The 14,775-nt window shown below is 38.6% G+C and overlaps 1 protein-coding gene across 1 annotated transcript; it reads right to left on the bottom strand.

Moving 5' to 3' along the window:
• Nucleotides 1-267: 267 nt before the first annotated feature.
• On the bottom strand, nt 268-714 carry LOC124749991. Its single transcript, XM_047248979.1, has one exon. The coding sequence runs from the start codon at nt 712-714 to the stop codon at nt 268-270; it is 447 nt and encodes a 148-aa protein (XP_047104935.1).
• Between the last annotated feature and the right edge of the window lie 14,061 nt (nt 715-14,775).

Below are 14,775 nucleotides of genomic sequence, written 5' to 3'. Positions count from 1 at the left end.
CAAAATTCATCATTACAACCTTCTACACTGATGTTAAGTTTCTTCAGAATTTTCTTGATGTGTTGCTTATTTTGATGACCGCATCCTACAGTCATAACTCTTTTATAATCGAATGTTATACTGTAGCCGTTACCTGCAGCTGCTCTGGCAGAGAACAAATGAGCGCTTGCATCGGGCACATACAAAATAGTTTCCAACCTGGCCCTATACCATTCATTGTTTCGTCTTATTTCGATGTAAACTGTGCCTTTACCAAGTGCATGCATGTTAGTAGTTAGTACCTTGTCTTCCTAATGAAACCACTTCAGGAACATCGAATTCGCTGTGCAAGACGAAGTATTTTATATTCGGGGTGATATGCTTCGTAGCACCACTATCACAATACCATTTATTTACGTCAATATAATTTATAGTAGACGAACCCATGGCACGCGAAGTAAACACAGCGTTTTCACTCACCTTCCCTTCTTGCCGGTCACGCGGGTTCTGTAGACACTCCGCTGCCCAGTGTCCTAGTTGTTTACATTTGTTACACGGAAATTTTTGTTTTGCTCGCTCTTTTGACATCTTTTTTCGTGAGTTATACGCAACCAATGCAGTTACATCCATTGTACTTTGTTCACGCAGTTCAATAGTACAAAGTTTTTCAATAAGTAAGTTCAAATGCTGGTTTTCAGCCGGTATTGTGTGCCAGGGTAGATAAAATTCGACCATTTAATATTCTTTCAGACAACGTATTCTCTTCATGTTTCGTTAATTCATCATTTAAATCTACAATTAACTTTTGTAGCTTAGCAACATGTGAGCTAATATCTTCTGCTTCGTCACGTTTGACACGGAAGAATGTTTCAATTAACATGTTTCAGCGTTGCGTGCTACTACGTTCAAATCTCGCATGTAGTTTGTCCCATATTTCTTTAGCGTTTCTGCACATCAATACAAGTTCAGCTACTGGTTTGCTTAGCACACTTGCTATCATAGTTGCCGCTTTCGCGTCATTCTTTTGCCATTCTGCGTACGCTGCCTTCTGTTCACTTGGTTCCCGAGGCAGCAATACGCGTTTTCGCGTACCGATAATAACGTCTTCTAGTTCATACTTCGACCATAGAATTTATGGTTGAAGAGTTCATATGAACGGAGTACCATAGAGATATGCCATTTTGCCCAATCTTCAGGCCCTTCGAGTTTATCGATAATCACTTTATAGTCTCCCTTTGTAGCCAAATTCTTACCGTACAGCTCGATTCAACAACAGATAGCTTCTACCAGCACGCACTGAAAAAAAAAAAAAGAAAACTGTATTTTGTTCAGTTTCACGTAGCTTGGGCCCATAACCTGCTGCAAATTATTAAGTCTGAACAAAACAGTTTCATTTAAAACGGTATATTTCTTTAGGATACAGATTTGGCACTTAACTGATAAAACGAACTTCAAGGAAATCCTATATGCACAAAATATACTTCATTAAAATACCAAGGAATACTATATTGAACGTTAAAAACATTTTTACGTTTTTACAACAATATATTTATATTTCCCATATATATTTCAAAAATATGTAGCCTTTGTCTGTGTGAAAGTATACTAGGGTACTGTGTAAAAATAGGAAATAAATTGGTGAAGAAAGTCTCAAGATTTACAATGTTTCCCTTTTATGCCCTGTACATGTATTAATGTATCACATATATTTAAACTATATACAGCCTATGTCCACCAGAATGTTTATTAGGGTAAGTTATCATTTAAAATTCGAAGTAAATAAGTTAAGAACTTTTTGCTAACAACTTTTCCTCTTTATGTACTACATATGAATTTATATACCACATATATTAATGAAATATGTAGCCTATTTCCATCTGAATGTATAATAGAGCATTTGAATTAAACTGGTCAAGAACTGTTCAAGATTTTTGCTGTCTGACATTTCCCCTTTATGTATTACATATTATTTATATACCATATACATTTAAAAAGTGTGTAGCGTATGTCCATACAAAGATTATTGGAATTTGTGTAAAAATAGAAAAAAAATTCGTCAAGAACTTTCGAGATATTTATTAACAATGTTTCCACTTTGTGTATTACATACATATTTATGTACCATATATATTAAAAATATATAGCCTATTTCCACCCAAACTTTTATTAGGGTGTACTATTTGCGATTGTTTGGTAGCAATGTGAACCCGTGATGTACATTTATATAGGAGTATAAATGTATGCTTTTACATACCATATAATTAAAAAAAATGTGTAGTCTATGCCTGTCTGAATGTTTATTAGGGTACTGTGTGAAAATTTGAAGTGAATCAGTTATGAACTTTTGGAGAATTTTGCTAACATTTCTCTTTTATATAGTATATAAATATATATTTATTTGCCATTTTTTTAAAAAAGTAGCAAATATCTTTCTGTGCACTTATTACAGTTTCATGTAAAATTTGAAGTAATTCCATCAAGAACTTTTTGAGATTTTTGTTAACGACTTCCACCATTTATATAGTGTTTATATACATATATACCACATATGTTATAAAAATGTAGCTTATGTTCGTCTGAGTGTTTTTTAGGGTATTACGTAAATCGGTCAAGAACTTTCTGAGATTTTTGCTAGATTCCTTGGCTTTTCCTTTTATATGACACACACAAATATACTCTATTGATGTGAGGTCTGCATTTATCAGTGGTATTTTGAAGTAGAAAATATGCATGTTTCAACCAGAGGGCATTAGTGATAGTATAGGAAGTGTGTGTAAATAACTGAAGAGTCTTTGGGGTTTGAAGCAAGCTTCAGAATGCTGACATGAATGTCTTGTTAAATTTCTTACTGAATGTAATTGAGGAGAGAACTGTTAGATCCACATACATTCTATGGTGAGAACCTGGTACTGCTGCTTTATATTAATTTTGTATTTGCTATTAGCTCTATTAATGCAACAACAAAGTTTATTGAACAGTAGGGTAAACATTTTCAGATCACTATAGAAAATGATGGGCTTACAAATACAGAAGTCTGACAATTGTATTCAAGTAAATCATTCTGCATATGCGAAGAGAATTTTAGAGAAATATGGTATGATGGATGCAAAACCATTATATCTTTACTGATTGAACCAGGATGGATTCCATGTGAGTCACCTCCTTTTAGTAATACTGAATTCTGTCAAGAAACTGTTCAAAGTTTTATGTATTTAACATGATGTACAAGACCATATTTATCATATGCTATTAATGTTGGATCAAGAGCTCAAGACTCACCAACACAGGCACATTTTGCATTGCTAAAATGAATATTCACGTATCTTAAATCAGTAATTACAGATGGGATTAACTTTGAGAAGAATGAAATGCTGTAATACTGAAGCTTATAATGATGCTGACCATGGTGGGGACGGAAAACTGGCATCCTGCTCAAGTTCTGTGAAGGGCAAATTGTGTGGAAAAGTAAATTACAGCAATGTGTAGCTGTTTTTTAATGAAGGCAAAATATGTGGCTACAAGAGAAGCCTGCAAGTCACTTGTACGGTTAGGTAAACTTCTGAAAGAAATTGCAGCTGTTGGTGAGTCCTCAGTTCCTATTTTGCTAATGGATTGCTAAAGTGCTATGAAATTTATTAACTGATCAGGATTTTATGAACATGTTTCCTTCATCATCTGCTGCTCAGTAAATGGCAACCCTTTTGTCAGAATGTGCTGCTTTTATTATCTGATGAATGTAATGATATCTTGTCTCTATGTGTTTTGATTCTTCAGCACTATTATAAGCTTCAATATTTCTTCTCAAAGTTAATCCCATCTGTTTTGAATCCATCAAACCATATTTCTCTAAATTTCTCTTCACATATCCAGAGTGATTTATTTGAATACAGTTGTCAGATTTCTGTACTTGTAAGCCCATCGTTTTCTACAGTGATCTGAAAATGTTTACCCTACTGTTCAATAAACTTAGTTGTCGCATCGATAGAGCTCATGTAGCAAATACAAAATTAATATAAAGCAGTAGTACCAGTTTTTCTCCACAGAACATATGTGGATTCTCCCCCAAATTACATTCAGAAAGAAATTTAACAAGACATTCGTATCAGTGTTTTGAGGCTTGCTTTAAACCATACAGACTCGACAGTAATTTACACACACTTCATACACCATACCCATGCCCTCTGGTTGATACATGCATATTTACTCCTTCAAAATCAATACCAAGGATTGACATTCGGGGTTGCCAGCGCCCCTGCTCTCTTTCAGCGATTCTTGGAACAATTATTGCTCACTGTCCCTGGGTGTATAAATTACCAGGACGACATTGTTGCCACTGGCTCCACCACTGACGAACAACTTCAGAATCTCCGCATACTTTTTCATGTCTTACAGACTGCCGGTCTTAGGTATAATCTTCAGAAATCAAAATTTTTTTCAGGCTATCATGTACTTGGGGTTTCTTCTCTCTCTCGGGATGGTATTTGTCCGCTTCAGCAAACCGTCGGTGCGATCGATGCCCTTCCTCGTCCTACATCTGTTAAGGTACTGCAGACCTTCTTGGGGAAAATAGCATACTATCACAAGTTATTACCGTCTGCTGCTTCAGTGGCTCAGCCTTTGCATTGCCTGTTGCATAAAAATGTGACTTTCCACTGGTCCACGTCATGCGATGCGGCTTTCCAGAAATTGAAGACTAAGCTAAAACAGTCCCCGTGCCTGGCTACTTATCGACCTGGCCAACATCTTGTTCTTGCCATGGACACCTCTCAGTTGCGGGTTGGTGCAGTCCTTGCGCACCGTTTTTCTGACGGTTTTGAACAACCCCTTGCTTATGCCTCCAAAACGCTCATGGATGCCCAACGAAAGTATTCTCAAATTGAAAAATAAGCTTTGGCCATTATTTATGCTCTTCATAAGTTTGGTGTTTTTCTCTACAGATCCAAATTTCATCATATTGCGGATCACAAACCACTTGTTTCCTTGTTTCATCCATCTACGTCACTTCCCGACAAGGCTGCACACCATCTCCAGCTTTGGGGTCTTTACTTGTCTCGTTTCAATTATGAGATTCATTTCCGGCCAACGGCTCAACATGTGAATGCTGATGCATTGTCTCACCTTCCCATGGGTCCTGATCTGGCATTTGATAGGGATGAACTTTTGTGTTTCCACCTGGATGTTGCCGAGCAGCGGGTTGTGGACAGGTTCCCCATCATTGGGGACCGGCTGGTGGCTGTTACGGGTTCTGACCCTACCCTCTCCCGGGTTTTACCCTGTATTCAGAAGGGTTGGTCAGATCGTCCGTCCGCTAATACTTCTGATCCATTGCGGAACTACTACGCTTTGTGTTACCACCTCAAGGCTAGGGATAGTGTTATCCTCCTTTCCACCGAAAATACTTTGCCGTGTGTTGTGGTACCTGCATCTTTGCGTGCTTCGGTCTTGCGACTCCTTCACCAAAGGCACTGGGGTGTCTCTCACACAAAATCTCTGGCACGCTGTCATGTGTACTGGCCTGGCATCGACTCTGAAATCGCACACATGGTCGCTGCGGCCCTTGTACGTCACAGGTCGCTGCCCCGAAGTCACCTTTGTCACCATGGCCTTCGCCTGAGAAGCCCTGGGAGCATAGTCATGCTGACTTCGTGGGACCTTTTTTAGGTACTTATTGGCTTCTCGTTATTGACGCCTACTCTAACTTTCCTTTCATTGTCCGTTGCACGTCACCTATCTCCGCGGCAACCACAAATGCTCTAGCTCGCATTTTCTCATTGGAAGGGCTTCCCTCTACTCTTGTTACTGATAATGGTGTGCAATTTGCCTCTTCCGATTTTGCGGATTTTTGTGCCCATCACGGCATCATGCACATCACGGCCCCTCCGTTCCATCCGCAGTCAAACGGTGAGGCTGAACGACTGGTCCGCACATTTAAGGCTCAGATGAGGAAACTCCTGACTTCTTCTGCTGCTGATGATGTGCTTCCCCAATTTCTGGCTTCTTACCGTTTCATCCCCATGGGCGACCACAGCCTGGCTGAGCTCTTACATGGCTGACAGCCCCGCACACTACTTCATCGTCTGCGGCCTTCCACCTCATGGCCGCGAGTGCCTTCGCTTGGCCGGTTCACCACTGACGACCTTGTATGGGTACGGGTATGTGGCAGGCGGCCAAAATGGAGTCCTGGCTGCATCTGACGACACCGTGGGCGACGCCTGTATGAAATCAAGACGGACACAGGTGTTGCAGTCCGTGTGCCGGCAACGCCTGTTCCGGATGCCGCTACACCACCTTCGGCTCTACCTGATGCTCGGGATACTGGAATCTCTCATTGCTCACAACACAGTCCTCTCACCATCATATTGGTGCCAGCACAAGAACTGACGCCACCAGGAGACGTGCCCATGCAGGAACCAGATGACCATCATCTGTCAGAGCAACTCTACTCGCCTCCTAATCCTACGGATGCGGACACATTGCCCATGTCTCCTGTTATAACAACCGGACTTGCCAAAACGGGCAGATTGGTGCACAGGGCCCCAGCAGATTCGATCCCCATGTCTCCTGTCATCTCGACCCGTTATCATCGGGGACACTTCTGTCTGTACGGGAAGCCTTCTCCTCAAGACTTTACAGCCAGTCAAACAACACCTATGGATGTAAGCGATCTACAGGCCACCTCCATCAAGACCTGTGCAAAAATTTCAAAGGGGGTAAAAGTGTTGTGACTCGCCGATCTTTTAAAGTGCCGCCGCACAGTTACGCGCATCCTCTACATGTGGTGCTGTCTGCCAGCCATGCAGCAGCAGTGCCACCTAAGCGGCCAACCAGCCAGTGGCCGCTAGACTTGGACTCAGTTATGATTTGACTGTTAAAGTGTACACAAGTCTTACTCTGCTTACTTGATCTGTGACTTACATGTATTGCCTCTTCCTTGAAATGTATTTGTTCAACTTGAAGTTATTACAGAACCTCCTTGTTATTTGCATTTAATCTTGTAGCAAAGACTCATTTATTTTCAATTACGTTGTTTATTTTGGTTTTGTAAACTAGTTTCTATGTTTATTTTTTTCAGAGCAATCAGTTCTTCCTCCATTATTTAGAATTTTCTGACTGCAATACTTCTTTATAGTTCCTTGGCATCTCGCAAAGAAGCATCATTCTTGGCTGATGTCACATGATGGTTTATTCAGATTTTGTTGTTCACATAAATTGTGGCTTCTTTTATCTTCATTTCTTGCTTTCTAGTTGCTCTCAACTTTTTCTTCAGTATCATACAAATGGTTGTTAACCCTTTCATCACTTACTACAACACCTTAGATCATAGAATGCCATTGACTATCCTGTTCAAAATCAACATTTTCACATTCATTTTCTGTAACATTTTCATTTTTAACTACATCTGATATATCAACAATCCTTTGCATACACACACACACACACACACACCTATTTTTCCTTTAAGGAAAATAAACACAGTATCCACAGTTATAACTAGCCACATATCATCAAATTTCTTCTGTTTTTGTGTAGGAATTCAAGCATAGCATTCCATTCCATTCCAAATATCATCAAATTATCAAAATAATGTTTTGTCAAAAATATATCAGTTGGAGTTTTACCTTTAATTTTTGTGACATCAATTTGATTCAAAGTGTATGTTGCAGCCATGACAGCCTCACCTCATAATGCCTTTGGCAGGTATTCAGCAGAGCAGAGCCAATAACATGCCATTCTATTTTCTCGCTTAGCAATTACATTCTGCTGAGGAGTAAATGGCGCAGTAATTGGATGTTTCATTCCAACTGAGTCAGAAAACTTACGTAAATATTTATTGCGGAACTCCTTGCCACTGTCTGTACATATTTCTTTCACAGTAGGATAAGCTTAAGTCTTAATCATTTTAATGAAAATGGGTAGTTTTTCTTTAACTTCATTTTTGTGTCCACACAAAAGTGGAAAATCATCCTTAAAAACAGCAAAGTATCGATGACCCTGCAAACTATTTCCTTCCATTCGTTCACAAATATCTGCATAAACTAATAGTGGCTTTCTGTGCTCTTTCACTAAAAGCCAGCCAGTGATGTTTACCATAGATGCAGTCCTCACAAAAGCTACTACACCATGAGTCTTCAAAAACTGATGCACATTCTGTTTATTTTTGCAGCCCATTTTTCATGGTATCTCTCTAAATTATGATCAGTTCCAGCAACAACACAACTTTTCTTAATTAACAACCTTTACAGCTAAACTATAAAGCTCATTTTCACCACTGAATGTAGCAACAGCAATTGGAATATTGCTTTTGAAAAATATCCATGATTTGACATCATTTTTGATTATTTGAGTGATTCCTTTTTGTGTAGCATTCTTAACAGAAAATAAGTTACTGGATCCATCAGTGCAAAACCAAAAAGCTTCAAAATATCATTCTCTCCATTTCTGTTATATACCCGAACATCAGTTCGACCTTTACTAAATGCTTCAATTTTCACACCATTCTTGGCACTATCTATCTTCCTTAGAGTATATTGTAGAACCACTGAAGCATATTATTCATCACTCCTTCTTCATATGTACAAGGGACATTCAAATGAAACTCTGTCACTAGTGTAAAGTAATGGTAATGATTTTATTAACTCAAAAATGTAGTTATACACAGTACACATATTTAAAAATAGTTTCCAAAACTGTTGGCACATTTATCTCACTGCGGCACTAGCCAGTTGAATCCATTCTTGAAGAAGTTAGTAGGCTGCTATCAGATCCAGGCCTGGACCCAGTCTCACACTTTGTCATCCGTTGCAGATCGATGTCCATGATTAGCTTGTTTTAGAGATCCAAACAAATGAAAGTCGCACTGTGAGAGGTTGGGACTGTACGGAGGATGTTCCAGCATTTTCCACCGAAACTGCTGCAATGTCGTCTTCAATACATTGGCGGGCATTGTCATGGAAGACAATAACGCCATTCCCAGCTCCTGTGAAGTGGCTTGATAATGCTGGGCATTGATGGTGGTTCCCTGTTCCAGGAACTCGGCAAGCAGTGGGCCCTTGTGCTCAAAAAAGAAAGACATCATGACATTACCAGAACTGGTGTGCACAACCTTTGATTTCTTTGGAGGTGGTGAAGTCACATGTTTTCACTGTTTGCTCTGACATTTGCTTTCTGGTTCAAAATGGTGACACCATGTTTTGTCACCTATGATAACTCGACAGAAAGCCATATTCTTCCTCATGATAATGTTGCATATGACTCAAAGACAGCACCATTTGAGTATTGCATTGTTCAGCAGTCAGTTGGTGGGGAACCACTGCGCACAGATTTTTCGAAAGTTCAAGTGTTGATGCATTATGGTGAGGGCGGTGCCCACCCTCATACCCAGTAACTGATGGGACACACCCACAGTTATTCTGCTGTTGTCCAAGACTTAAAGCATTCACTTCCGCAACCACTTCCGGTGTGATGACATGATGAGCTAGTCCAGGATGAGCATCGTCTTCCAGTGACTCTTGCCCCTCTAGGAAAGGCTATACTCACCACACACAGCGTATATATACAGTATATACCACTTTACAATGGTTGGTAGTTTACATTCATTTTGTTACAAATAACGTTTTCCTTTTTTTTTTTTTTCAAGGTATTAACTATTTCTACTATGGGCATTTCTCTATCTTCCGCCTTTACGCCACGCGATGAGTGAGAAAAGCTTGGTAAGACTGAATAATCCTGGTAGACAATAGCTTTACTCCTCTATTTAGGTTATGGGCGATGGGAAAAAACCAGATTAAAAAAAAAAAAAAACACCCGGAGTCTTCAAACAGTTCACACTCTCACTACTATCAAGTATTGATTGTAAATGATGTTATCATTTGATTACCTTGGTCTGCAGATGATTATTTTTACAGTAAACAGTTTTACACAATATTTACAAGTTACATATTTAAATCACTTTATCGGGCATGCAATACGAAAATATGCAACTGATGGTTAATTTCACTAAGTTCGTTCACTTTTATAGTGCATCATCTTTCAATGTACATCCACTTTACATATGTAACATAGTTTTTATGAGATACATGTAGCACAAAAACTTCTTCATTCATGTCTCTCACAGTCAATACTGCAGAATATATCAATAATCTGTGGTTACGGATTTTTACATAATTTTTATAACAAATTATTATGATGCTCATCATCAGCTGACTTTGTTGTTCGATGCCGCTGGAATGATGGGCAGATGATCAGGAACTCCCCTCCCGCCGCCGGTCATTGAATGATGGACAGCTGTGCATCGTTGTCATAGGAGCAGGTCCCACCCACCGTGAACCGATCAGTTGTTGGACGGCAGGCTGGCTCCGTCGTTCGCCCCACCCCATAGCAAGCATGAAACAAGTCCACCGTGCATCAGCTTTCTTATCATGAAGATATATACACATATAACCTGAAAAGATGTTTCGGTTAGTTCACATTTACTCTTCAGTCACATGTGTCAGATTCTTGTTGTTTGTGTATGTACTTTGTTTTAGATGTCACAAGTCCAGCACTTTACAACATTTATGATTAGGCTTCTACTATCTCACTGTTTAATAAATTGCACAGCTCATAGCTTGTCAACACCTCCCGTCACACACGCACTGCATTTCCACTTCCTAGAGCTTCCATACTGTTGTCTTGTTCCGGTAGGATTTTCTGTTGTATGTTTGTCCACCTGTCACTTTTAAGCATTCAGAGGTTCCCTGTTTTCATATTACTCACTGTTGTATGTGGATTCTGCAGTTTGACAGTACATCTAACACCTTTATGCATGTAATATTTTAACAGTTTTGTACGCTGCATATAACTATTGTATGTGATTCTTCACATTAATGCTTAAGCATATCCACATGCTACGGACTTTGGGCATAAATTTACAGATTCACAGTCTTTACTGTGTTTCACAGTTACGCCTTACTATGGTTGTGCCCACAGCTTTTTCCACCTACATAGTTCGTGGATTTGTTTTTTGTTTGTTAAAAGATTTTGACCTTCTACTGTCGCTCCTTTAGTGTCCAGATTATTCGACACTTAAAATGCACTTTTTGCACACAGTTTGTACATTGTCCATGGGAAGAGTCCATTATAAGCACTTTCACTTTTACATTATATGGCACACATTGTACATCCCGTACAATAAAAGTCTTTATGTTTCAGTACAATTTACGTAGCCAGTATCCCCTCATGCAGAAAGTTGGACCAATTGGTCACCTGGACTATTCAGTTCAGTGTATTTAACCATCATAGTTGCTCTCAACACTGATTCAGTCCCTAGTGTTTACAATGCTTTCTGATAACAGGATCTGAGAGCACATTACTACCAACTATCTAAAGTGTGAAGGATTTATACATTCCACCATGATAGAAATCAAATTTCAATATTTATATTTGACAATTCTGTCATTATGTTTATTCTAAAATTATTTGATATTGATTTATGATTTGCAGGCGCCCATTAGTCACCTAGGGACCATGCAAACTGCTGGTATTTCCTTACTCACATTGTGATTTTATGGAATTTACACTAAGTTCACTGTCCTCATTAGTAATTCACTTTTTGTTGCCATTGTTCACATGCCATCTCATGTATTCATGCAGACATCCTGCTTTCAACCACAGACACATAAATGTACATATACATAAACATTTAGTCACATATTTGCAATACACACATGAAAAATAAAAGAATGAATGTAAAACTAATGAAATAACCTTACACTATTGTAACTACTTTTGCTTTGTGATCTTCATTTTACGACGAATAATCTTATTCATTCCTTTGACACAAAGGGTTTCAAGTCTTTGTGCAGGTAGAGACCGCGCACCTTTTGTGTCTCAGGATTTTCCAAAACATAACATCCCTCATGTGGTATATTAATAATCCGATGTGGACCTGTATATAACAGTTGCCACTTCTTGTTAACCTTAGGTTGGGTTCTTACAGGCATAACTAATTTGTTAATGTCTCAGGCATCCAGCTCTAACCACGTACTTCCACCTGTTTTCACAACTGTGAGCAGAGGGCTGCTACATGGCAATAATGAATGTGCTATTATCTGCCACTTAAGCCTTTGTTGAATCTCTTTAGATACAGTTTGCTTTTTAGCCCATGGCATGGAATACATAGCGTAGCAAAACGTATCATGCGGTTTAATTTGCATGTCATAAGTGTATCCACTTATTACACCGGGTTTCTCGGAGAATACCTGACTATACTTGTTTAGCAGGTGAGCCCATTCATTCTTTTGTTTATAGTTGAGGTAACTCGGTTCCGATCCCTTACTTCAATATCTTGTCCTATTTCTTTTGTTTCAGATTCAGTATCTTCGACTACCTTATTGTTGGACTGACCCCAAGTTTAAAGAATATGTAACAAATTACAAAAAAAATATATAGAAAAGTAATTACAAAAGTAAAATTACTAAGTAATGATAAATTAATAAGAAAACTGGGCAATAAATCAAAAACTATTTGGGAAATTGTGAAAAGGGAAACAGGTAAGGGACTCAAGGATCACGAAATAGTACTAAAAAATAGTGAAAATATTGAATTAAAAGATGAAACTCTGGCAAATTACATTAACAATTACTTTTTAAGTGTACCAGTGTCATTAAGTAAAAACTTTACTAAACATGAGAAGTTAACACCCCCAAAAGTAGACAGTAGTATGTTGTTAACTCCCACAAATGATAATGAAATATTAAAGGTGATAAAGAGTCTAAAATCAAAAATGTCTGCAGGTGTGGATGAAGTGCCTGTGTCAATAATAAAAAAAGTTGCCCAAGAAATTATAAAGTCCCAGGTACATATTGCCAATTTGTCTTTCAGCGAAGGTGTGTTTCCTGAGAGGTTGAAAATCTCTAAAGTTAGACCTCTGTTTAAAAAAGGAGATCCATACAAGGTAGAAAATTATAGACCAATATCCCTTCTCCAACCATTTTCAAAAATTCTAGAGAAATTAATGAAAACCAGACACATAAATTACTTAGATGCTCACAAACTTCTAAACTGCAATCAACATGGCTTTCGCTCGGGCCACAGCACAGAATCAGCTATCCATGTCTATACCAAAGAGATTGTCAGGAGTCTCAACACTAAAAAATGGGTAGTGGGAATTAACTTAGATTTATCTAAAGCTTTTGATACAGTAAATCACAAAATTCTGTTAAACAAGATGGAGGCGATAGGTGTAAGGGGAGTTGTGAAGCAGTGGTTTGAATCTTACCTTCAAGATAGAACTCTAGGTGGTAGAAATCATCGCAGAACATAAAAATCAGAAAATCAAGTGGGTCTCAGATGCCAAGAAATTGGAAATAGGTGTAAATTTATTGCCAAAAATTTTAATTTATATGTCTAAATTTGTACTTTTAAAAAATGCCTTGAAAGTGATATTCCATTATTATGTCTGTAGTACTTGTACTAGTATGATAACTTTGTTGTGACAACTCCTACATCATGTAAATGATATACAGGAAGATAATAAAATGAAATGAATGAAATGAAATGTAAGTCCCCCAGTAGAAGTCATTTTGAACAGAGATATAAACCTGAACCTGCCTACAGTAATTATTGTATGTGGCAGTAGTCATTATCAGTGCCAGTTCAATAACCATATTGTGGTTTTTCAAGGTGCATGTTGCACGAGAGAGGTCTATCTTTGCATTCCTCTCATGCAGCATATTCAAAACCAGGATACAGGATACCGCTAAGTTCTTAATGACCAAGAATGAGTGTTTCATTGCTTCTTTTTCCATGTCTAGGAAGGCCTGTACCTGCCCCCTTACAGTTTTGCGTTAGTAAAATTGGCAGTTTCTTAACCTGGTCTATGCATTTATAATATTTATGATCCATAACTGAAGCACTTGCTCCTGTATCAATAGTGAGAGTTACAGGTCTTTCGTTTATCTGAGCCTTAAAAGCAGCTTGTACTAACTCAACCCTTTGTTGTTGTGTCTGTCTCAGTTCAGCAATTAATTCCTCCCTGAGTTTTTCGCCTTCATTATATCTCAGCATGAATGCTTGCACACTTTGCCTGCCTTTGCCCTGTGCCAAACCGACTCTACGTGGAAGGCCTACATAGGTCGGTTGGAGTTTCCCACCCAAAAACATCCGGGTTGCAGCTCTTCAACCTATTCCACAACACATACTGTTTCATTTTGTTTCTGTTGTTGCTGTTTTGGCACATATTATGGTAGTGGTGTCCAATGCTGCTGCAAATGTGGTGGCGGCTTTGCTATAACTTTTATGTTATACCAATGGCACATTCTGGTCAGTGGAAGTGTGCTGTGTCTACCAATTTGGAGGGCCAAATTTTTGCCACTGCTCATTTGCCGTTCACATATTTTTGTTAGCAAAGGAGGTGTTAAAACTTCCTTTGTTCCTCCATTTCCTATTAAAATTTACGTTTCCGGTTTATTCGGGAATGGTTGCTACTTCCATTGTATTGGTCGCCAGCCAAACCACTGTGACTATTCTGTTTGTTGCTACTGTGGTCGACGTGGTAATCACTTTCTCTATTCTGTTCATCTTTTCTGGAACTGTTTCCATTTGGATTTCTTTGCTTATTGTTACTATTGGTCGACCCTTGTCCACCATTGACAAATTCATTTTGCCTGGCATCTTCTTGTATTAAATCCAATTAATCTACAGTGGCCATAAATTGTTCGAGGTATGTATCAGGCACATGAACAAGCTTATAAAATGCCTTCTCTGAAAACTAATTAGAACAGATGCTTAAGAACCCCACTCATGATGAAAATATAT

This window comes from Schistocerca piceifrons, chromosome 1 (assembly GCF_021461385.2).
Source record: "Schistocerca piceifrons isolate TAMUIC-IGC-003096 chromosome 1, iqSchPice1.1, whole genome shotgun sequence".
In the NCBI taxonomy this organism is placed as follows: domain Eukaryota; kingdom Metazoa; phylum Arthropoda; class Insecta; order Orthoptera; family Acrididae; genus Schistocerca; species Schistocerca piceifrons.
Note: the sequence above shows the minus strand (reverse complement) of the source record. Positions and strands in the feature narration are given on the sequence as shown.